Source organism: Mercenaria mercenaria, chromosome 11, assembly GCF_021730395.1.
Source record: "Mercenaria mercenaria strain notata chromosome 11, MADL_Memer_1, whole genome shotgun sequence".
NCBI lineage: Eukaryota > Metazoa > Mollusca > Bivalvia > Venerida > Veneridae > Mercenaria > Mercenaria mercenaria.
The window spans coordinates 60822114-60848469 of NC_069371.1; the positions used below are offsets into that span (position 1 = coordinate 60822114).

The 26356-nt window shown below is 34.0% G+C and overlaps 1 protein-coding gene and 2 long non-coding RNA genes across 4 annotated transcripts in view; 1 reads left to right on the forward strand and 2 right to left on the reverse strand.

Moving 5' to 3' along the window:
• The window catches only part of LOC123531750 (CCR4-NOT transcription complex subunit 9-like), a 492904-nt gene that overhangs the window by 457609 nt on the left and 8939 nt on the right, over positions 1–26356 (forward strand). Inside the window, exons 2-5 of one of the 2 annotated variants that reach the window (XM_053517529.1) lie at positions 19691–19750; positions 22538–22701; positions 23810–23930; positions 24249–24336. In XM_053517529.1, the coding sequence (XP_053373504.1) occupies positions 19724–19750; positions 22538–22701; positions 23810–23930; positions 24249–24336 (400 nt within the window). In that variant the 5' untranslated portion in view covers positions 19691–19723. Of the gene's footprint in view, positions 1–19603; positions 19751–22537; positions 22702–23809; positions 23931–24248; positions 24337–26356 lie in introns of those variants that run through there. The other variant, XM_053517528.1, reaches the window with a different exon arrangement.
• LOC128546606 (uncharacterized) lies at positions 331–3414 on the reverse strand. Its single transcript, XR_008366072.1, has 3 exons — positions 3303–3414; positions 826–983; positions 331–481 (listed from the first exon to the last, which is right to left on the reverse strand). It is a non-coding gene; the product is annotated as an uncharacterized LOC128546606 (long non-coding RNA).
• LOC123531022 (uncharacterized) lies at positions 6212–8667 on the reverse strand. Its single transcript, XR_008366071.1, has 3 exons — positions 8569–8667; positions 7347–7447; positions 6212–6309 (listed from the first exon to the last, which is right to left on the reverse strand). It is a non-coding gene; the product is annotated as an uncharacterized LOC123531022 (long non-coding RNA).

A 26356-nucleotide genomic window follows, 5' to 3' on the forward strand; every position in this document is an offset into this window, starting at 1 on the left:
TCCTGTAGCCTTTAATTTCTCTTTCGCACCAAGAAGATATCAAAACAGTGTACATGGTGGTTCTTCATTGCATTAGTTTTATTTTATTTAGTTATTATATTTCTGGGTATTGTTTTGAAATCGAATCCATGTTTTCAGATGATGTAGGAAATCTATATATTGATGAATATCGCATGTAACAAAATCACCATTAACAGCTGACGAGATATAAAACACTCAAGAGTAATGCACTATCATATTTTATTTAAAGAGTCTTGGGCTGAGGTAAAACTGGTAATACTGATTAAAGTACGTACACAGATGGCGCAAAACGCTCAAAATCTTCTCTTTCATCAATGGCATAATCTGTGAGGTTGGAACTTAATCCGCAGTTGGAATCTCCAATAGATATAAAATCAATCTCTGATATGTCTGATCCGAATTCTTCGCCATATATAGTAACTTTAGTGCCCCCTTTAGTTGGTCCATTGCGTGGTATGATCTACATGATATAAATCATAGTTCGCTTCAAAATTTGATGGAATGCTTCTAAACTGTCCGACGTCCTTCTATTCACAATTTAACAATGAAATCAGCACACACATATCAGACATGCTATTAATTTATTCGGTCAAAGCTTGTTATCTTCCCAATCAACGTCAAACTGAATATCACAAATGCACTAAATAATGTATTTATTCAATTGAAATACTAGAATGTTTGCATTACATTTTTATCTAGGTTACTGACAGAATCAGACAAACCTGGTATTTTGCCATCCAGCAGATTAATTTCAGGTAACATATGTTTGATCTTTTATAAAATTATAAAAGCGTGTACTAGTACCTTATGGACTACAGGTGACGGACATTCTGTGGGTTGGTTACAAGTTGTATTGGCATGGGCACATCTATCTATGCACCACTCACATTTGTAACGCGTTGAATTAAGTGCATTGCAGTGGCTGCAGTCTGAGGTAAGTGCACTGCATTTGTACACGGTTACTACAAATGAAGGAGAATGAACTCTGAACGTAGTTGTTACGTTTTTCACAAGAACGCTACACATGTCATGTTATATAAAACTAGTCATACTACATCCGTTACCTTTAGTGGAGTCTGGATAGTGTTTATGAGTTTATAAGAAATGGTCGCAATAACCTTAAAGATCTGTACATAATTACGTAATGAATCATATGTCTGATAAGGAAGTTTTACAAGGAAAGTATCACTATTTGGTACTGTTTCAGATGTGTGATTGTCGTGTATGTGAACGGATGTCGCGGGCATAAATACATGCATGTTGCAATGTTGATCATATCAGTGTTAGCCGCAAATATTTATGTCAACTGTCTCTTCACTTGGTTAATACTTGTGACACGAACAATTTGCTAAATGATATATGCTGGCGATAATTATATGATGAAACAAGTTAGCATAGTCGGTCCCGAAAAAAAAGAGGATCATGAACACCTTACGGTTTCACAGCATAAATACGTTTTAATTGTTTTTAACATAATTTAATTATTACAGTAGACAGTAGACAGTCGCAGAAGGAGCGGTTGTGGGAAATTATTTCGTAGTGGAACATTTTCAGACAAGATTCTTAACATGCATCCTCCACTGACTGGTTGGGACAGCCGTCCTTGATATAAGTTCCCCTAAGTAACATTCCTTTTAAAACAGTTATATACTGAAATTTGGACAGTAATGTCAGAAGAGATATTAAAAGGTAAATATAGTGAAGCTCTAAAGTGCAGTCAAGCTGAACAATAACAGTGGTAGACCAATGAATGAATCTGACAATTTAAAGTGTTTTTTTTTTATTTTGGCTCTCATTCTGAACTATTTGAATAAACTTATGCATTTCGCACCAATATGGAAAGCTGCATTTCTCAAAAATACTAGGTATTCGTAAGAATAATTATCCTCAGAAAAAGTTTAAACAACTGTCAGCTTTACAAAAGTATTAACAGAGCTTGAAGAGCAGCAAACAACTGACTTTTTTCTGTTAGTATTTCAGTTTTTGAAACATGTTTCTATAAATATGCTATGACTGAATAATGCTCGTGGTCCAAAAATACACACATGTTATCCTTCGCCAGACAGAATTTCACAAAAATATACTTCATACAAAGTTTTCTTACAAGAAAGCGGTCATTAAGTTGTCTGCATTAATTTAGTAGGTACCTTCTTACTGACATTTTATTTCTCTCTATAGAAACATGAATATGTATGGTCGCCTTCTTCCTAAAATAGCAAGAGTTGCTGTTCTCTTGGACTCAAATGACCCTTTTAAAATCTTGTCTTGCATTCAAAAAGATAATTGATAACCTAACAATTGATAAGGTGCCGACGTTTGTTTGCTTACTAGGTTTTGGTAGAAGTTACATTCACTAACTGATTGTTAAGCAATTAGATGAAAAAGTGCTATTTTAGAGGCTAAAATGTAACTTTTTTGTCGGATTTAACGTCGCACCGACACATGATAGGTCATATGGCGACTTTCCAGCTTTAATGGTAGAGGAAGACCCCAGGTGCCCCTCCGTGCATTATTTCATCACATTTATTTAGGATAACCTTTCTATATATGCTGACCTCTCATCCGATAAGACACTTAAGATAAACACAACCCAGCCTTTAAATATTATACATTTTTGGCTTAGAGAGCCCATTACGTGCAATCAATTGATAAAAATTGAGAAAAGTTTGTTTAGTTTAAACATATTTTTATTCGGAAAAGCATGAAAAAATTACAATACAACATTTTAGGGACAGAAAGTGATATTAGCTTACAGTTGTCCTCTCCTTAAAAGATTGTTTGGATGCTTTTGTTTAAGTTTCGTAAACATTCGCTGCTCAAGGAAGTCATTTGTTCAACATTTAGCATTTGCAGAAATCTAGTGCAATAAGGCAAAACTATCTAAACAAAAGTGAGTAAGGTCATTTCCATGATGCTTCCGAAAACATTTCATACAATTCGATTAAGTGTTTCTTGAGCAGAAGTTGTTCAAAAGTTATTTATTCTATTGGACCTCTGGAGGCCATTAAGCGCACTCAAGATGAAAGATTTTAATAAAGCTGAGAAAGGACCTGATACAAGGTTGCAGACGAGTAAGTTTGATCAACATACAGTTCATGAGAAAAGTTTATTTAAAGATGATTCTATTTCTAATTGTTTGGTCAATAAAGCTGACCCATATGAACAAACTTGTGGAAAGCTTATCCGAGGATGCTACAACAGCAACGTTATTTCAGAGGCGGTAGTTTTTCGAGAACAAAAAACATTCATTTTGCGATCATGAAAAGTTATATATAGCATACCATAATTTCCAAACGTATCTTCTAGGTCAGCAGTATTATTGTTTGCAAAAATAGCTGTGTATCTTACAATGACTTTGTAATCTTCTTTGTCCACATTAGATGAACTAGTTATCTGAAAAAAAGTGAATGAACATAGGAATACTGTGTCATCTTATTCAGATTGTATTAATTTAGTTTAATGAAATGAAATACACTACGAGAAGTAATATAATTTCAATTTTTCTTAAACGGTACATGGATACAAAGAAACCAGATGCAATGGAAGAATTTATCTCTTACAGTGAATGCACACATTCATACACCATTGAAAGTGCTTAAAAGAGTTTATATTCAATTTTCAGAAGGAAACACATTATTCCTGAGAGCAATATCTATCGTTTATAGATACACAGTTGAACCTGTCTTTGTGGCCATCTGTTTTAAGCAACCACTTGCCTTAAGCAGCTATTCAGACTTTTTGTTCTATTTTCAATGTATATTTGAACTAAATATCTATCTTAGCTGGTTACTAACAACTTACATTTAATTCGCAGTAAACCTTATTGCCATAATTGTAAGCGGGAACATGGACCAGCGCTTCCGGTACGATACAGCTGTATTTCACTTTTGATAACTGAAAGACATGACGCAGTCAATTGTATTTCATCTCTGTGTGCGAGTTGTAACTTATAAATTATAGGAAAGTTCAAAGCCAATTAAAAGTTTACATTTTGTATGAAGATTATATTTAGTGCAAAAATACTGAAAAATGATGAAATGTCGTAATCCTTAAGACAATTACAAATATAATGGTACCAGTACATGTAGCTCCCTTGAATCAAGCTCAGTTTCAAAAAGGAAACTGTTTTTTTCTGTCATAATCTCATGGGAGGGATTAATAGAAGCTGTAGCTGTAGCTGTAGCTGTAGCATTTCGTTCAGAATCGACCTAAAATAAATGATGTATAAACAAATTACAATAACAATTTTGAAAATGAATTACTTTGACTAGGATAAGTCTCTTCCATGTTACCCTAGCCGTCAAAACACTCGAACTATCTAATTCCACGAAGAATGGTAGAAAGGTAAATGGTTTGACTCCACAATGTAAAATCGGAAGTCGTGATACTTGAAACTAAATACGATTTGCATTATGCTATTTTGGTTCAAAACTAAATAAGGCTTTAGTATCAAACAAATACAACACAATAAATGTCTTTTATTCACTTACAACAGGTAAATTCTTTGCTAGAAAGAAAACATTAGTCAAGACACCATTTGGTATAAAATGTATCCCTCGGCTGTCCATTACACTGGGGCATAAATTTATCTGAATAAAAGTCATACAGACACATAATAATAAGTAAATAGTTATGTTGTAAATGGATATGGATATCGACATAAAATTTCTGTTTTTTTTACTTAAGGATATAAGATGGCCGTTGAAAAACAACAAGTAGTGCAATAGCTGTAATGGCAACAATTGAATCTTAGAATAAAAACAATGAATATAACAAGGAAATAGAAAATAAAACGTAAGAGTAATCATAACAGATCAAGGGTCATGATTTATAAGTCACGGGAAATTCAAATATAAATAAAATATTGTATATATATAATATTATATAAAATGTGTGAAGCAACATAATATAATCAGATTCACTTACTTTAGAAACTGGTGATTGGGTCATGCAAGGTAACGAGGGTGGTTGACAAAATGCATTTTTACGACAGACTAGATGCCGATCGATGGAAACGTTTACATTAGAGAAGAAACCGATTATTATTGTAAAATTTTCCAAATTTCCAAGCTTATAAAGAATCATATGTTACCTTTGACTGCCGGCACAGAGCATGTAAAACTGGAAACATTAAGTTGTGAAGCCGGTACACTATAATTTTCTTTTTCGAGTTCCACATTGAATATACAGTGGTAGATATCACCGGTTTCCGTGGCTGGAAGGTTTGATTATGTTACTGTTACCTTCAAAGGGAGAAATTGAATCTATTTTGTTAATGTTATACCATTCGTACATTTAGACTAACAAAATACAACCAGTCACAACCATGACAAAATATGATAATATTTATGAAATCACTCCAATCAATTACGTTTGATAATTTTAAGACATAATAAAATTCTAAAGAAATTGTTGGAACATGATTATGTTTATTTGCCTTTCATTTTTTTTGTTTTGTTATAATTTGACACCAGTCAACAACAACCTATCGAGTAGTCTAACCTTAAAAGTGATAATATTTTACCATATTAAAGAGGATTGGATTACAATTTATGCTGCACTTTTGATATTTGCATAATATGAAAACAATTACCACGAATTTGAATATATATAAATGTACTGATTGTTTGTCTGAAAGACACAAATCAAAGCCTTGAGACGTCTGATGGCGGTAGATTTTTCCTGTTTTATGACAATGAATGTGTGATTCAGTGCTGCCCGTTGATAACTGGGACCAAGCAGTAATATTCTAAATTTACCCTTTGTCTGTTAAAGAAGTATGACACGTGTAGAAAATACACTTTTTAAAACGACCAGAGAACTTGTTTTTTATCAATAACAAAAAGACAACGAACAGCTTGGGTATAAAATAGAAACCATGAAAATGAAATATCAACGTTATGCTCACCAACGTTTTACATACCGCTCTTAAAAGTTGTTACTGATCATAGTCTGTACTGTCCGCTATTCAGTCAGTACATTTAAGTGATAATATATGGTATTACACAAACTAAATAATAGACCACTCCAATTTAGAGAATTAAGCAGTCTAAAGATTAATATTAGGCTGGGGAATTTACTAAGAATAACTGTCTTGTCGTGTTTTGCATGTGTACATTTTTACTATTTGATTGAAACACCACTGATGTCTTCTAATTTACTTACATTAGTGTTGGACAGGCTTTGGGGAACAGAAATTCCCATTGGCTCAATGATATCGATACACATTCTCCCAGTGAGGATAGCCAGTGATTTGTAGTATTGGAACAATCATTCTTTCTTGTTGATCTTAAATCCATCATGTAATAAGTGTATTTTCTTTAAATATAGACATTATCTAGGTGAAGGCACACAATGGATAACCTTACAAAGTCTTTACAAAGATCGCAGTTCTTGAACAATGTTTTTTTTTTTTTGTATATTTTCTGTTTTTAAAGGACATGTTTCTACACATTAACAAAAACATCGTTAAGAGTAAACATCAAAATTAAGAAGGATTAGACAATGCTACATCAATCTTAAAACTTTAAAACAAATTATTAATTATAATAATAAAATAAAATGATTGTTGCTGATCTGCCTGGGGTATCTTACGAAGTTTGTTTTTGTTACATTTTATTTGGTAGTGGATATCTTCTGAGGGATGAATATTTCGTTATTATGAAATGCAAAGCAGTTAAGATAGATTTATAGTGCTAGATCATCAAACATATGCTTCAAACTAGAAATATTCAAAGTTATGTGCGCGTCTTAATGTAACATAACTGAATAAAATGTTTAGCCTGTCGCCAATATTTGAACGAGATTCTCCCTGAAGTAAAACTATGGTATATTGTGAATTACAACTCTACTATACCTGTATATAGTGAATTACACCAAGCAGCCAGTCTTTGTTTTAATATTGATGATCCCTTCAGTACCCTGTATCTTCTTGTAGTAATAAACTCGACGATCAGATGTTAAGACATTTAAAAGGTCTTTCTTACGCGTTTAAATAAATATAATAAAGAAGTAAACTTTAAAAGATTTTAGAGAATACATTTTTATTCTAGTGCTATATATACTACCTTTAAAATAGATACAGTACATGAATAAGACAAAAATGTTTCAATCATGTGCTGGAAAACACAGAGAGAATGCGATCAAAGACAATGATTTAATTTTGCATTGAACACTTGTGATTGCATATTTATGATAAAATCATTTTACAATTTTTTGTAAGTATTGTACACATATATTGAAGTAAGATTACTTTTACTGCTACGGCCTTTTCCATTATTACGCTATTGGCAGATATTGTTTGTCAAGAAAAGTTTTCAGTTTACCTGTCTTCTCGTACACACCAACCACAAAAAGGATTTTTTCCTGACATCGTTTCAGAACATGTTCTGAATTCTGAACAGTTGGAACTAGGAAACATCATCATCTATTAAATAAATGTCAGTTGCATGAACGGTTTAATTTGCATTGAAACATCACAAGCACAGTTCAAGAGCACATGTCATATGATTCCTTATAATTTTAAGTATTAGAGATAAAAAGACTGATAAACCGAAAGCATATTTTGTTTAAGGTCTTCGAGATTGCAATGATTTAAGGGTATGTGCCACAGTTGCTTATATCAAAGAACTAAAAATACATTTTTTATAGCTCTTTGCTTATATGTATACAGGTAAAAATATTCCTACCGACAGAATTTCTTTAAATTTTTTGTACTGACTGAGAATCAAGTTTAAAACGGAAATATGTATTAAAATCATAGGTACCCAGGCTTGATCTTGAATTATCTGTCCTTGAAAATCAGAAAATACTAAAAATCCATTTTTAAAGGGAAGATAATTCAAGATTAAGACAAGGAAACTGTGTATTTTAATTGATATTTCTGTTTCAGACTTCATTTGCAGTATACTAGTACAAGGTTTATTTTGCCATGTTCATAGATAAGGGTTTATTTTGCCATATTCATAGATAAGGGCATTTGCCACAGTGTCTATATTGACATGGGGCAAAATTCGTACATTGGATCTAAAGACGTGCTATTGATAGCCTCGTTCTGAAGACCCTTTCGCTAGCCAATCAGAACGTTACTTACAATATTTTGTATGTGAAAGTAGAAATTTAAAAAATCTTTATTTAGCCTGGGTTTTTCATATTTACAATTCTTATGACAACCATATCGCGACTACGCCCTCGTGTTTTGAGAGAAATCATATGTCACGGTATGGACTTGGTCACGTAAGATGTCAGACAACCGGTTAGCTCAGTCGGTAGGGCACTTGCCCTGTAAGAGAGATGTCCAGGGTTCGAGCCCCGGACTGACTGCACATTTTACTCACCCTTGGACATTCGACGATATTTTGATGGTTCAGCCAAACGCTTCTTGAAATAAGTCGCCTGGTTGGTTCAAATAAAAGTAGTTTTGCGAAAATAAAAATAGCAGTTTCGGAAATCCAAAATGTACAGAAGACGAATGTGAATTGGTCATTCTCAGATCTTCGTTTAGAAGATCAAGTACTTAGTGAGATGTTGTCCATTGTTTTCACTTACTTTTCTGTTGCTCATAACAAACAGTGTGTCCTCAGTGTACTGATAGATTTCTCGAATCCTCACGCCAGCATCAGCGGTGAAAGTGTTATAGTGTTTTACCAGTCCTAAACTGTTGATTATGACCTCTAGATTAAGCTTGCCAAATGTAAAATATATATTAGTACCATTTTTTATTTTATTGGGGATAGCAAAACAAAAGTATTACTTATTGACCGGTAAAGAAAATAATATACCATTTTCGTAAGCATTGTTAATCTCTACCTCTTAAGGATGTACGTGCGATTTTTTATTTTATTTTCTTATTTTTTGTTTGTTTTGTTTTGTTTTGTTTTTGATAATCCTCCATTTTGAAAAATGTAAATACCTCGAATATTTCTTTCTAAAGAAAATTTATGCCAAAAACTGCTGAATTATAAAAGTATGGATTATAATGTACCATTCAACCAAACAGATTCTACTTGCCGCCAGAAAAGTTCACGGCATTTGCCTCAAATTGATGATAATAATATTGTAAGCTATTCTGTTAGACAGATATAATGTTTTGCATATATCAAATAATCGAAATGTACATTGTAATTCTCAGTTGCACTATTGTGCTAGGCAGGTTTCAGTAACATTAAAAACAAGGATATATCAAGAGAAAGCGTACTTTGATTCTATAATAAGTTTAAATATAAATTCATATACAATTACCTGTAATACTTGTCCTCTTGAAGTACCTGCCATCAAAACCGCTTTGTTTGTGTCAATAATCTTTCCATAAAGGGCTGTTACAGTTCCATGTTTTGCTTCAACAGTGTAGCTTTTTGTTAAATTGGCCGTCACATTGCATATTGCATACTTGAATGTAAGAAATGCTGAACACTGTCACATGTCGTAGGATAAGCCCTGTACCAAAGATTGAACTATGTCAACATGTTAGACAATATGCAAAGCATCGCAATTTGGTATTCATCACAAAGTGCGCCGTTACGGTAATAGCTTTAAAAGTATGTATACTTACTGTCAAACTGGATAATGGAAGTAGATTGAAACAAACTAAGTAAATTATACTTTTTCAGTCGATTGTCTTCTAATTTCTATTTCAAATAAAGCGTCACAACAATGATCACGTTTGTTTACATCAACGCTTACTTTAAACAGAATGTACAATTTCTTTTCTAAAATAGAAGTTATTCAAACCCAAATCTTTATTTATAGTTTTGCTTTCTCTCCCATTTAAACTGTCAATAAACGTTCCCGTGTTGTATCAGACTGACACTTTCATGGTCAACTCCGAGACATATTACATACTTTACAAAAGTTATACTGTAACACATATATTATTTTTTCCATTTATTTAGAAAAATGTTTCAGAAACAAACTGTTGTCAATTAAGCAAGTACCGAAGCAATAAAAGAAATCAACGTACTTGTCATTTCGAAATCCATTTAATAAGTAAATGGAAAATAATGCTACTAATGAATTTATGAATGTTGAGAGACTTGGTATTTAAACTATCAAAAATACAGTTAGTAAAGTATAACAAACTCATATTTTTGGACAATTTGCTATAGATTGTGAACCAAAGTGTAACAGGCAATATCATTGACACATATCTTAATAAATAAGGTGCTAGAAAGATTCAATATATTGGTTATTACACAGGAAATTCTGAATCTTTGAATATATTTTCAAACATTCCTTAGTTACTTTATCTACTTACGGTCATATTTGCACACATATTGTTCGTATCGGAGAGGTATCGCTTTTTGTCCTCCTGGGCACATGTTTCTACATAGTTCCATTTGGCTAGCGCAACTTTGAACTCGAATGTTCCAAGGTTTGCTAAACATAATACAGTGTCACCAGTTGGATTTTCGGGATCATTGCCGCGTGTAAAGGCTCCTACAAATGTACTGGTAGAGTACATCCCGTGAGGATAGATAACATCGCGGTAAATAAGAACGGCATCTTGAAGCAAATTATATATTTTCCCGTTATGCTCACAGTTCTTAAAAATATCTGTATATGAATTGTAGTTCGTATCGCTTTGACAAAGTCGCACAAGTTTTGTGACGTAGTTTGAACTCCCGACATATTCTTTCTGATTCGTAAGAAAATAACTGTTTCCATTTTCTTGAAACGACGATTTATAGTAGATTATATAGTCGTTTAAATTTCTAACATGAAGTTCCAACTGAAGAACTCTTTGTCCAAGTTGTATGTCCGTTACCGGTTTAAATGATGTTGTCCATGTACTTAAAGAATAATTGTAAGTCAAAACGCCCGCTGGTTGTCTAATAGTACTTATGCCGTGGCCATACGTCACTGCCATCATTATGTTACCATTCCTTGTAATTAAACCTGTTGCAGGCCTGTTGGTGTCTGTAGACACTTTCAGTGGAATCTTACTATTTGAACTTTGTAATTTCACAGTTCCTATAGCATCCATTGGTCTTGAGTCGCAAAATCCCTCCATACCAGTACCACATACATACACCTCACGTGTAAATTCATTTAATAGCAAAACTTTGTTTACATTTCCGCATTTAGGTACAGTCTTGTTACACGTACTTCCGGTCTGATTAACACTCAAATCGTCATTCAGAATATAAATCAAATCTGTTCCACCAATGTAAATTTTGTCCTCGAAAACTTTCATGTTAGTCAATGGTCCACTTAGGTGCTGTTCTGTTACCGTTTGCTGCGCAAAAAGTCCATTTGACAAGAAACTAACCAGAACAGTGACGCAAACCTTGAAACTAGACATAATTTCAGGCCTGAGAAAAACCTTGTTATTGCGCAAAAAATATACAGTTTAACTGTTCAAAATTAACATTTTACTAGCTGTTTTGCGTCGGTTCAATCATGTTTTACCTGCCGATAAGAAAATATTTACCTAACGACACTTATCGCTATTTTTCTATGGGTAAATGATTAAAGAATCAATGTATAAAAAATACATAACACTATCTCAATTTTAAACAGCTGAGTTTGGCACAGTGTTTTAATGATAGATGTCTGGTAAAATTTCAGATTTATACTTAATCATACAAGACAAGACTTATTTTTTGTACATTGCATTGTATCTGGCAAAATCTGAAGAGAAAATGAAACAAGTTTATGGAGTCGTTCTAAGTTAAAGACAGAAAGATTATGGTCCTTTTACGTAAAACAGATTTTTGTCAGCTTTGTACAAATTGAGCCGCACCATGAGAAAAGCAACATAGTGCGTTTGCGACCAGCATGGATCCAGACCAGCTTGCGCATCCGCGCAGTCTGGTCAGAATCCATACCATTAGCTTTCAAAACCTAATGCAATTAGAGAAACCGTTAGCGAACACCAGACAGCGCGGATGCGCAGACTGGTCTGGATCCATGCTGGTCGCAAATGCACTATGTTGGTTTTCATATGTCGCGGCTCACAAATGATTAATGATTACAGCACATAAAAACAAGTCATAACATGTCATTACAGAAACTGTTTGTTTTTCTCTTTAAAATTTTAATGTCGGGTAATTACCTCCCTTTTCATTGAAATAAGAACAATTTAAGATTTCGCCAAAATAAAAGCTGGAATACTTGATAGAACATAAACAGCATGAAAGGTCTTACTATTGATTTTACATATAATTCTGTTTGATACATGTTCAAATTTAGGTTGGGTCTTCAAAATATAATTTCCAAATCGCGACACACATCCGACTAAGCGACTTGTTTTTCTGTTGTTTTTTTAATTGATATGTAGCCGTCCTTAAAGCTGCTGGATAAATAACTCAGTACACCGTTTTGTTTCTATCTAGTTTATCTATTTATATCTATTTTATTTTTCAAAACATTCTAATGATAGAACATTCATTTCATAACCCACCAGAAGTCACTACATGTATTATGACGGCTTCGAACCGCCAAATTTTCATGTATGAAACGGTCATAAGACGCTGTAGCTCTAGGGTCTTGTTTATATACGCACATATGAAGCTAAAAATCTTTCATTAACCCTTTCGCCAATGGTGAGCACCAGGAGATTCTCGTGAGTGCTGAAGGTTACATCAATCTGTAAATGAAACCTCGTAGCAGTGTCCATTGCTTCGGGCGCAGGTCACGGGAGCCTCGCAGCTCAAAACAGACTGGAATCATGTGGTCACTTGAACGGTGGCTATATACAAGGGTAAATAGGTGTAAATATGACTTATTAAGACTTTCATGGAACTTCTGATAAATTTATTCTCATAATTTGATATCATGCATTTCATGCAATGAAGTGCAAGGTAACGTTTTGTATTCGGAAAATAAATTGCCCAGATCGCGTTATTTCGTAAAGCGTGGCAAATGTTTGGAGAAAAGTATGCTAGTTGCAGTAGAGGTCACTCTTTGTATACCGTAAATGTTAATAAAGTTCCACGCACAGTCTGATATATCCATTCACAACAGTGTTCCATGAAATAAAATATAACTGCGTATAAATAAATTTTCTTAGGCACCTATATTCACCCGGCACCGGACACCTTTATGCTGTATATGATATGGGACCCCTTTAAGCTGCAACACACAAAACTTTAAGCTGTAAAACACTTTTTTTTAGTCTAAAACACTTTTGTGTCAGTTTTCCCTTTTTCAGTTTCTTAACTTCAGGTTCTTAAGTATTTTTTAGGCCTCTGGTCATGATTAGCATATATAGTCCACTCAGTTTTTACCCTGTATTGTTTGTATAATAATTTGCTTTGCTTTTTTTGTGTGCTGCATATGCTTTATATTGGTATGCTTTTTCTTACAGCTGTTTTACATTTGTTCATTTAAAATATGTCATATGATTTTAATAGCGGCGTAGCGATGTTCACACTTATTTCGAAATAATAATTAAACGTTATTAATAAATTGCTTGTTTTATAACTTTTCCATTGATCAAAATATTATTGATAAAATTTGTGTTTTAAGGAAGTTTAAGCCGTTAGAAAAACATCACTGTTTACAAAAAAAAACACATGGACGCTCGGGGTCTGCCCACGGTAGCCTAAAGTGCGAAAATAAGGTTATTTTCGCGAAAATAAGAAGTTTTTTACGAAAATAAGCCATATTTTTTTAATTTCTTTATTTTTTAAATTCTTTTTTTACTTTCTTAAAGGCTATATTAATACACACCTCCATACGAAAAATGAGTGATTTTTATTTAATAATGAAAAAATAATCAGCATTTATATGCCAACCGCATTGATTTTACTTACGAAAATAACCGTAATAAATGCGAAAATAAGCCATATCTTTTATATAAGTTTATGCATCCATACGAAAAATGAGTAAATTTTTTCTCATAATAACGAAATAATCGTCATTTATATGCCAACCGCGCTGAATTTACTTACGAAAATAACCGTAACAAATGCGAAAATAAGCTATGTATCTTTTATTTAAGAAATAATATATCTCATCCAGTGATTTGTCGCTGAATAAATCATTGTTTGGAGTTCAGATGCGAAGGAATTATACCACGAGGGCGCAGCCCGAGTGATATAATAATACGCATCTGAACGACAAACAATGATTTATTCAAGAGCAAATCACTAAATGAGATATATTATTTCGATTCTAACACGTTACCAAGGATTTTTAAGTACATCCTTGACGACATTCATTAAATATTTGCCCGTTTTCAATCGGTTTATTTTCCAGCGCGCCGCTATGCCGTTTGACGCCATGACGTAATAATTGTGATGTCATAACATTGATTTGTTGTATAATATTAAATTCACTGTTTTGTGCTTTCTTTGTTTAATAGGAAAATGAATCGGATCGTGTTAGAAATCAGTTTAGTTTTGAAAGATTTTTTTTTAATTTCTTAAAATCTATAATAGTACATGCCCCCATACGAAAAATGATCGATTTTAATCTTATAATAACGAAATAGTAATCACTTATGTGCTAGACGCGCTGATTTCAGTTACGAAAATAGCCGTAATAAATGCGAGAATAAGCCATATCATTTAAACTTTATTTTTTTTTAAATATCTTCTTTTACTTTCTTAAAGACTGTAACAGTAAATACCTCTATGTAAAAAATCAATCATTGTATTTTTATCTTTTATTAACGAAAATAACGGGAACTACGTATCAGCCGCGTTTATTACGATAATAATTTAATTTATGAACGAATCTATTTAAAACCTTGATATAACATATTAGCTCTACGTACTTGGTGTTTAATTATTTATTTTCTAAAAATCATCTTAAAGACTATTTTAGTACATGGCTATATAGATCTACAAAAAAAAAAAAAAAAAAAAAAAAAAAAAGATTTTTTTCAACCATGTGCCGATTTCGCTGATTTTAACTACGAAAATAACTTTAACAAAGTCACATCTTTTAAATCTCTATAATTTTTGCTGTTGTTGTGTTTGGTGAACGATACATGCATCTCATTTCAACCAAATATAAATAATTATAATGTTATTCATAGAAGTTTTCTGTTATGATGTCTTGCCGACTTTAAATAAAATTTATTTTATTGTATTGTATTGTATTGTATTTTCTCTATGTTATGGCAAAGCAATGTGTCATTGGAACACTTAGGAACGTTTATACTTTACTCAAGTTTTCTCACACCCTCGATATATTACATTTTCCTAGCGCACAAAATATTATTTCGATCGCACGGCAATTTATCTCGTGGTCTCAAGCATATCCAGAGCGCACGACTTTCGTTCGGCACGTACTTCCGGTCTGATTAACACTCAAATCGTCATTCAGAATATAAATCAAATCTGTTCCACCAATGTAAATTTTGTCCTCGAAAACTTTCATGTTAGTCAATGGTCCACTTAGGTGCTGTTCTGTTACCGTTTGCTGCGCAAAAAGTCCATTTGACAAGAAACTAACCAGAACAGTGACGCAAACCTTGAAACTAGACATAATTTCAGGCCTGAGAAAAACCTTGTTATTGCGCAAAAAATATACAGTTTAACTGTTCAAAATTAACATTTTACTAGCTGTTTTGCGTCGGTTCAATCATGTTTTACCTGCCGATAAGAAATATTTACCTAACGACACTTATCGCTATTTTTCTATGGGTAAATGATTAAAGAATCAATGTATAAAAAATACATAACACTATCTCAATTTTAAACAGCTGAGATTGGCACAGTGTTTTAATGATAAATGTCTGGTGAAATTTCAGATTTATACTTAATCATACAAGACAAGACTTCATTTTTTGTACACTGCATTGTATCTGGCAAAATCTGAAGAGAAAATGAAACAAGTTTATGGAGTCGTTCTAAGTTAAAGACAGAAAGATTATGGTCCTTTTATGTAAAACAGATTTTTGTCAGCTTTGTACAAACAAATTGAGCCGCACCATGAGAAAAGCAACATAGTGCGTTTGCGACCAGCATGGATCCAGACCAGCTTGCGCATCCGCGCAGTCTGGTCAGAATCCATACCATTAGCTTTCAAAACCTAATGCAATTAGAGAAACCGTTAGCGAACACCTGACAGCGCGGATGCGCAGACTGGTCTGGATCCATGCTGGTCGCAAATGCACTATTTTGGTTTTCATATGTCGCGGCTCACAAATGATTAATGATTACAGCACATAAAAACAAGTCATAACATGTCATTACAGAAACTGTTTGTTTTTCTCTTTAAAATTTTAATGTCGGGTAATTACTCCCTTTTCATTGAAATAAGAACAATTTAAGATTTCGCCAAAATAAAAGCTGGAATACTTGATAGAACATAAACAGCATGAAAGGTCTTACTATTGATTTTACATATAATTCTGTTTGATACATGTTCAAATTTAGGTTGGGTCTTCAAAATATAATTTCCAAATCGCGACACACATCCGACTAAGCGACTTTGTTTTTCTGTTGTTTTTTTAATTGATATGTAGCCGTCCTTAAAGCTGCTGGATAAATAACTCAGTACACCGTTTTGTTTCTATCTAGTTTATCTATTTATATCTATTTTATTTTTCAAAACATTCTAATGATAGAACATTCATTTCATAACCCACCAGAAGTCACTACATGTATTATGACGGCTTCGAACCGCCAAATTTTCATGTATGAAACGGTCATAAGACGCTGTAGCTCTAGGGTCTTGTTTATATACGCACATATGAAGCTAAAAATCTTTCATTAACCCTTTCGCCAATGGTGAGCACCAGGAGATTCTCGTGAGTGCTGAAGGTTACATCAATCTGTAAATGAAACCTCGTAGCAGTGTCCATTGCTTCGGACGCAGGTCACGGGAGCCTCGCAGCTAAAAACAGACTGCAATCATGTGGTCACTTGTACGGTGGCTATATACAAGGGTAAATAGGTGTAAATATGACTTATTAAGACTTTCATGGAACTTCTGATAAATTTATTCTCATAATTTGATATCATGCATTTCATGCAATGAAGTGCAAGGTAACGTTTTGTATTCGGAAAATAAATTGCCCAGATCGCGTTATTTCGTACAGCGTGGCAAATGTTTGGAGAAAAGTATGCTAGTTGCAGTGGTGGTAACTCTTTGTATACTGTAAATATTAATAAAGTTCCACGCACAGTCTGATATATCCATTCACAACAGTGTTCCATGAAATAAAATACAACTGCGTATAAATAAATTTTCTTAGGCACCTATATTCACCCGGCACCGGACACCTTTATGCTGTATATGATATGGGACCCCTTTAAGCTGCAACACACAAAACTTTAAGCTGTAAAACACTTAGAAAATTTAAGTGCTGTACATCAGTGTCTGACTTTTTTTAGACTTTTTTTTAGTCTAAAACACTTTTGTGTCAGTTTTCCCTTTTTCAGTTTCTTAACTTCAGGTTCTTAAGTATTTTTTAGGCCTCTGGTCATGATTAGCATATATAGTCCACTCAGTTTTTACCCTGTATTGTTTGTATAATAATTTGCTTTGCTTTGCTTTGCTTTGCTTTGCTTTTGTGTGCTGCATATGCTTTATATTTGTATGCTTTTTCTTACAGCTGTTTTACATTTGTGCATTTAAAATATGTCATATGATTTTAATAGCGGCGTAGCGATGTTCATACTTATTTCGAAATAATAATTAAACGTTATTAATAAATTGCTTGTTTTATAACCTTTCCATTGATCAAAATATTATTGATAAAATAATGAAAAAAAAATCAGCATTTATATGCCAACCGCATTGATTTTACTTACGAAAATAACCGTAATAAATGCGAAAATAAGCCATATCTTTTATATAAGTTTATGCATCCATACGAAAAATGAGTGAATTTTTTCTCATAATAACGAAATAATCGTCATTTATATGCCAACCGCGCTGAATTTACTTACGAAAATAACCGTAACAAATGCGAAAATAAGCTATGTATCTTTTATTTAAGAAATGATATATCTCATCCAGTGATTTGTCGCTGAATAAATCATTGTTTGGAGTTCAGATGCGAAGGAATTATATCAGGAGGGCGCAGCCCGAGTGATATGATAATACGCATCTGAACGACAAACACTGATTTATTCAAGAGCAAATCACTAAATGCGATATATTATTTCGATTCTAACACGTTACCAAGGATTTTTAAGTACATTCTTGACGACATTCATTAAATATTTGCCCGTTTTCAATCGGTTTATTTTCCAGCGCGCCGCTATGCCGTTTGACGCCATGACGTAATAATTGTGACGTCATAACAGTGATTTGTTGTATAATAATTCACTGTTTTGTGCTTTCTTTGTTTAATAGGAAAATGAATCGGATCGTGTTAGAAATCAGTTTAGTTTTAAAAGATTTTTTTTTAATTTCTTAAAGTCTATAATAGTACATGCCCCCATACGAAAAATGATCGATTTTAATCTTATAATAACGAAATAGTAATCACTTAAGTGCTAGACGCGCTGATTTCAGTAACGAAAATAGCCGTAATAAATGCGAGAATAAGCCATATCATTTAAACTTTATTTTTTTTAAAATATCTTCTTTTACTTTCTTAAAGACTGTAACAGTAAATACCTCTATGTAAAAAATCAATCATTGTATTTTTATCTTTTATTAACGAAAATAACGGGAACTATGTATCAGCCGCGTTTATTACGATAATAATTTATGAACGAATCTATTTAAAACCTTGATACAACATATTACATACTTCGTGTTTAATTATTTATTTTCTAAAAATCATCTCTTAAAGACTATTTTAGTACATGGCTATATACCAAAAAAAAAAAAAAAAAAAAAAAAAAAAAAAAGATTTTTTCAACCATGTGCCGATTTCGCTGATTTCAACTACGAAAATAACTTAAACAAAGTCACATCTTTTAAATCTCTATAATTTTTGCTGTTATTGTGTTTGGTGAACGACAATCTGACTAAAGTACTTGATCTTCTAAACGAAGATCTGAGAACGACCCATTCACATTCGTCTTCTGTATATTTTGGATTTCCATTATTGCTATTTTTATGTTATCCAATCAGGCGACTTGTTCGATTGTCAAAGAGTAAGAAAAATATGCAGTCATTCCAGGACTCGAACCCGGGACCCCTCGCTTACAAAGCAAGTGGCCTACCGACTGAGCTAACCGGCTATCTGATACATTACGACATAAGAATTGTAAATATCAAAAGTCAATGCTAGAGGTAGATTTGCAAGATGTTGTAAGCTAGGCTCTGATTGGCTAGTGAAAGGGCCGTCAGAACGAGGCAATGAATAGGTCGTTTTCAGATCCTATGCGTAGCGTAATAGGAGATGTACTTTAGTCAGATTGGGTGAACGATACATGCATCTCATTTCGATGGGTTTCAACCAAATATAAATATTTATAATGTTATTCATAGAAGTTTTCTGTTATGATGTCTTGCCGACTTTAAATAAAATTTATTGTATTGTATTGTATTGTATTGTATTGTATTTTCTCTATGTTATGGCAAAGCAATGTGTCATTAGAACACTTAGGAACGTTTATACTTTACTCAAGTTTTCTCACGCCCTCGATATATTACATTTTCCTAGCGCACAAAATATTATTTCGATCGCACGGCAATTTATCTCGTGGTCTCAAGCATATCCAGAGCGCACGACTTTCGTTCGGCCGTGGATAAGATGGCCGAGCGGAAACTTACCTCATCACCGTCAACGCCATTTTTTTTGTCGAAAATTTTAACGAAAATGAAATAAAAGTCATTAATTTTAGCAATGATGGCTGATATAGCTGCGAATCAGGTATAAGCTAAGATACATTTACTTATTGCTCCCTGTATGCTATGAAATATCATATGTTTATTTCTTTGTGAAAGTGATGTAGATACAGCTTTGTTTTGCAACCTGTTTTCGCGACTAGGTAGTGTTGTCAAAATTCATTTTCATGCTATTTTTATTCTAGGTGTAGGGACATAGGTACAGTCTGTCAGATCAAAACCTTATGCATGTCAAACACTCAGTTCTGTAGTGTAGCTAAGCATATAACGCATCCCGCTACTATTGAGCGACCACACCTTGTTTTTATCCTGATTTTACTCTTGTTAATACATTTTATCTTGCACTGTCTTCCTTTTGACATCTTACAGTCATTCTTTTAACTTTTATTCTGGCACAGACGTGCACCTGCTAGTTATACCCGAAAGGGGCGTCAAGCAGTATACATACATACATACAAACATACAATTAAAGCAAGTGTATTTGAAATTAAATGCTCTGCTTCAGCCTCACACCTAGTCAAAATAATTGTACTCGAGAGTTGAATATCATTAGTACTTTTTTGACTGTCGATATCAGCCTCCGAGTACAAACCAGAAAAGGAAAAGAATGTGATAGCACTGTCCCCTTCTTTGTGTAAATAACACCCAACGGAATCCGTTGGGCGGTAATTATGTTATATTTTATAATAAAGCAACGGATCACAAAAAGAAATACATGTACCTAGAAAGCCTGTAATTTTCCTTTCCAATGATGTATATATTATCTAGATTCCTTAAAAAAGTTTCAAACTATGGCAGTTAAAAAATTCAGAGATTTAAATCGCGTGTACTACATATTGGAAAATGGCCAATACAGGTAAACACATTACTACATGAAGCGTTTTCATTGGTCACGCCTCCGACCGCCATTACATGAAGGCGATTGAAATGTTAGAGGTTAAAATTTTTTACAACAGAAATTCATGAAAAATAAGACATGTTCTTATGTTTTTTATTTACTATTTACGATTTAAAACAACAGGTAAGCTGTTAGGGCTAAAAAAAATTGTGACTACTGAAAAATCGTAATTTCAATCGATGACAGTTTCCACCACAGTTTTGATTGTTTCTGGTTGAGACCTCTAGGTAGACAACGTAAAATATCAAAATGTAAAATCGGACTACCTGAGGTCTCATTATTTAGACTACCTCACACCTTGCCGTCCTTGGTTAAATTTTTCATGCCAGTCAATACTTTGACAAAACCTCTTGACATATGGTCGTAGGGAACCAACTAAATTTCCATAGGCCCACATTGTAATGTTTCCGATCATGGGACTTTCCTAACATTTAAACTTTTGATGCCACCTACTCAGGTTGAAAGACCTATCCTAGAACTATTGAAAAACTGCAGGAAATATATATGTTGACCATCACTTTTGGGCATTATTTTCTCTTTGATCTCGGTTACCCATAGTCCGGCAATGATTTTTTTTTTTTTTTTCATAAAAATGCCCTACTGATAGAACATGCATATTACTCACACAAAATGCATCATTTCATATTATTTTAGCCAGTAATCATGGATAACAGTTTTATTTTATGAAATAAGATAGTTTTCAAACACATCCAACATATTTTGCACCAATGGAAGATCACTTTACATGATAGATATATACTGCAGAATACCATATACTTTTTCAACCAATCAGAGGCCTCGTTGGTTACTTCCCTCTGACCATAGCTTTGGAACTTTTAACTCTTGTGTACCTTCATCATATCCAGTTCCAGGCAAGAGTAAATAAATCCATCAATTGATTATTTTAACTCTCTCATCTGTAGGTAGTCCAACTAATTTGACGCGATCTTAGAAAATACTGAGATAATTTATTCATATGGGCAATATCCTTACTCGCGTCAAGCACTCAAAAGACCAAAATAATTTAAGCAATTTCCGATGAAATTTTCATAGCTGCTGACTCTTTACATGCTATAGGTTTATTTAAATGCCGATTATTTCAGGAATTGGGCATAAATTCAAATAAAACTTACAATACATGTATCGAAAGGGAATTCATTTCTTCATTGATTTATGTAAAAATTATCAAATAATATCCAAAATTATCTGGTGATTTAAACTTATGTATGTACTACACACGATTAACGTTTACCACATGTCTACACGCTGATATGTGCAAGCGATAAAACCAATAACTTTACATGACTGTGTACTGTGATTTATCCTCCATCATTTTGGTCCTTCAAAGCTTTGACATTTAGATTGCCTGTCACAAATATAAAACAATCTGAACGTCAAATTATTTTGACTATGTCTGTAGGCAGAGTCTAAAAGGTTAATCCAACAGGAAGGCTGTTGGAAGTGGACAAATACACAACACTTCTCCCTCTTTTACCTTTCTGGAGCCAGGCCTCAACTGTACATCCTAACAGTTTCTAATCCGTTCTCGCTCCCCTAGCAGCCTAAACCGGCACATCGAATTATCCTTGTCACCATTATGGTAAACTAGAGGAGAAAAACCCAAGCCTCCAACTGGGTTCAAACCTCGGACCTCCTGATCCTAAGAGGGACACTCAACCACGTTGCTAAAGGGTTAACCCAACAGCAAGGCTGTTGGAAGCGGCCAAATACACAACAGCCCTTTTTGGACTTGGAAATTATTTTGACCCTTTACTTAATCAGTTTTTCAAGTAATCGAGAGTACTATCAGCAGACCTGTAGCTCTTGTTATTTAAAACCCCAATGTCAGGTTCTGCCTTATAACACAAAAAAGTAAGGAGAAATTTTTTTTAATGTAATCTTCTAAAATTTCAGCCAAGAATGATGAATCCTAACCAGCCTCCAACATCAGGTGCCTCAGGCTCAGCTCCTTCTATGCCCGGTGCTTCAATGACACAGGGAGAAAGGGAGAAAGTGTATCAATGGATTAGTGAATTGACAAGTCCAGAAACCAGGGAGAATGCTCTGCAAGAATTGAGGTATGTTGTAACATGAATACTTTGTCAAATATAAATACAAGAACTCCCTTACAACATCTGCTCATACTTGTAACAACATTCGCTGTTACTTTACATATTTATGTAAATCTTTCTTATATAATCTTTAAAATTTAATCGACCATAATGACAGCTGCTTTACTTTTATGCCATCACCCTTAAAGAGGTTCCTTCAGGCTTAATTGCTTAGCAGCTATTAAATACAAGTATGCCCACGGGCAGAATGTTTAGCCTGCCAGCTGTCTAAGTGTGACCTTGACCTTAGACCTAGAGACCTGGTTCTGCGGCGCATGACACTCCATCTCATAATGGTGAATATTCATGCCAAGTTACATCAAAGAGCCACCATGCATGAAGAAGAAATGCTGCGGACAAACTTCACTTTGATCTTTGACCTCCATCTATGACCTTGACCTTTGAGATAGGAACATGGGGTTTGCACATGACACTCCTTCTCATTGAGGTAAAATTCTTGCAAAATATAAAGAAGATTGGTCCATGCATGTCGAAGTTACAGTACGGACAAAATCGGATGGACAGATGCACGTACATACACCAACCTGCCAAAAGTGACGACTAAGTCGAGCTTGCTGAAACGGGCTCCACAAAAACTGCTTTGGCCCAAAGACACATCCCTACAAACATTTGATCACTTATAAGTTATTAATCAGCCGCTTAATTATTACTTAATCTGAATCACCCAAGCATTTATGATAAATAGCCTGAAAATATGAAACGAAAAATATATAGGTGGCACAGTGGTCTAATGGTAACACCAACTTCTAAACCAGGTGTTGTGAGGTTGAGGCGCCTTACACCTGGCATGTTAAAGAAACAAGAAATCTGGAATTGGAGCTTCTAAATGTCCCACTAAATACTTCAGTAGCTACTTGCAATGAACTTCATTTAGGTGTTGTCACTGACTCAGAAAGTCATTTCAATGCCAAGTAATAATATATTTATAGTTAGGCTATAAGCAAACCTTAAAAGTAATCTTTTGTAAATCTTGTAAATATTAAATGCACTGAGACAAGAGTTAAGTAACATATCTTTGACAAATGTTTTAATCTTGATACTATATCTGTTACAGTAAGAAGAGAGAAGTTGTACCAGACCTTGCTCCAATGTTATGGCACAGTTTTGGTACGGTAGCAGCATTACTTCAAGAGATAGTACATGTATACCCAGCAATTAACCCACCACATCTAACAGTAAGTTAACTTCAGCTTAAGATATTTTGAAAGGAAGTATTCAGTTCTTGCTGAAAGAAAAAAGTTATATAATTGTAAACATTTGTTCATTGAATTAAGGTCAATGAATTGAAATGTCCACAGTCAAAGATCATTTCCTGCAATCTCTGTTAAACAATTATGGAAATGCTGTAGTTTAGCTCAGTAACCTTTTTCATGCCACTCTTGCTACATGTCTTAAAAACTGATGAATATGTAGTTCTCTGTTTTTGAGAAAATCACTTTAATGATGACTGTAAAATATGAAGGTGTTTACAGTACTAAATATTTGATTTTCAGGCACATCAATCAAACCGTGTGTGCAATGCTTTAGCGTTATTACAGTGTGTAGCCTCACATCCAGAAACTAGGTCAGCTTTCTTACAGGGTAAGTTATGCAGATTGTTTCAACACAATTAAGATGTAATAAAGAAATCATGAATAGAAGAACCATGTTTTAATTTTATTAAACCACGGAAAGAGGTTATATGTCCGTGGGATAATTTCAAGGGTGTGTATCCCAAGTGGATTATTCTGGCAACTTATAACCTATTTTGAGAGTATTAATTTAGGTAAAACATGAGATTGCTTCTAATATGCCCTTTATCTAAAAAAAGTAGATAAGATATAGTAACGCTATTTCTTGGTCGCAACAAAAACATTGATGTCATCTCATGTTAATGTGACATCATTTTAAGTGTGTTTTAACAGAAACTAACATACCCGTTATTAGAATTTGATAATAATTATGCCCCCACAAAACGAAGTTTTGAGGGGGAGTATATAGGAGTGAGCTTGGCGGTCGGTCCGTTGGTTTTGCATGGTTTCCGGATGATAACTCAAGAAAGGATTGACCAATTAAAATAATTTTTGGTACACAGGTGTAATATCAGAAAGTACAGGTCAAGTTTGAATTTGGGGTCAGTAGGTCAAAGGTCAAGGTCACAGTGACCCTGAACAGTTAAACGGTTTCCAGATGATAACTTGAGAACGCTTGGGCCTAGGATCATAAATTTTGGTACACAGGTGTAACATCATGAAATGCAGGTCAAGTTCGACTTTGAGGTCTGTAGGTCAAAGGTCAAGGTCACAGGGACTCGGAACAGTTAAATTCCAGATGATAACTTGAGAACGCTTGGGCCAAGGATCATAAATTTTGGTACACAGGTGTAACATCATGAAATACAGGTCAAGTCCTACTTTGAGGTCAGTAGGTCAAAGGTCAAGGTCACAGTGACTTGGAACATTTAAAAGGTAAATGATAAGACATGAAATGTGGTTTCAAATGTAAAGAAACAACATAAAATTTATTGCATATCTTAGAAGGAAGTCTGGGGAAATAATCACTGGGATCTCGGTAACCACTATGTTAAAACTTCACACACTTGTTCATGGTGATGATCCAAGTTCTGTAACTCTGCTTTTTGATGAAGTTATGCTTCTTTTTTGAGTTACCGTTTTTTGGTGTAGTCTGATACCACATTAGTTTGGGAAGTTCTGTGTTTTCATTATTTTAACTTTTTTTAGCTCACCTGAGCACAAAGTGCTCATGGTGAGCTTTTGTGATCGCCTTGTGTCCTTCGTCAGTCGTCCGTCCGTCGTCAATAATTTGACTGTTAACACTCTAGAAGTCACAATTTTGGCCGAATCTTAATGAAACTTGGTCAGAATTTTACCCTCAAAAATCTTGGACGAGTTCGATATTGTGTCATCTGGGGTCAAAAACAAGGTCACCAGGTCAAATCAAAGGAAAAGCTTGTTAACACTCTAGAGGTCACAATTTTGGAACAATCTTAATGAAACTTGGTCAGAATGTTACCCTCAATAAAATCTTAGACAAGTTCGATATTGGGTCATCTGGGATTAAAAACTAGGTCACCAGGTCAAATCAAAGGAAAAGCTTGTTAACACTCTAGAGGTCACAATTTTGGCCCAATCTTAATGACACTTGGTCAGAATGTTACCCTTAATAAAATCTTGGATGAGTTCGATATTGAGATATCTGGGGTCAAAAACTAGGTCACCAGGTCAGATCAAAGGAAAAGCTTGTTAACACTGTAGAGGCCACATTTATAACTATATCTTCATGAAACTTGGTCAGAATCATGAATGTTACTCATGATTATCTTAAAGTCCAGTTTGAATCTGGGTCATGTAGGGTTAAAAACTAGGTCACCAGTTCAAATCAAAGGAAAAGCTAGTTAGCCACATTTATGACCATATCTTAATGAAACTTGGTCAGAATGTTAGTCTTGATGATCTATAGGTCATGTTCAAATCTGGGTCAGGTGGGGTCAAAAGCTAGGTCACCGGGTAAAATCAAATGAAGAGCTTGTTAACGCTCTAGAGGCCACATTTATGACTGTATCTTTATGAAACTTAGTCAGAATGTTAATCTTGATGATCTT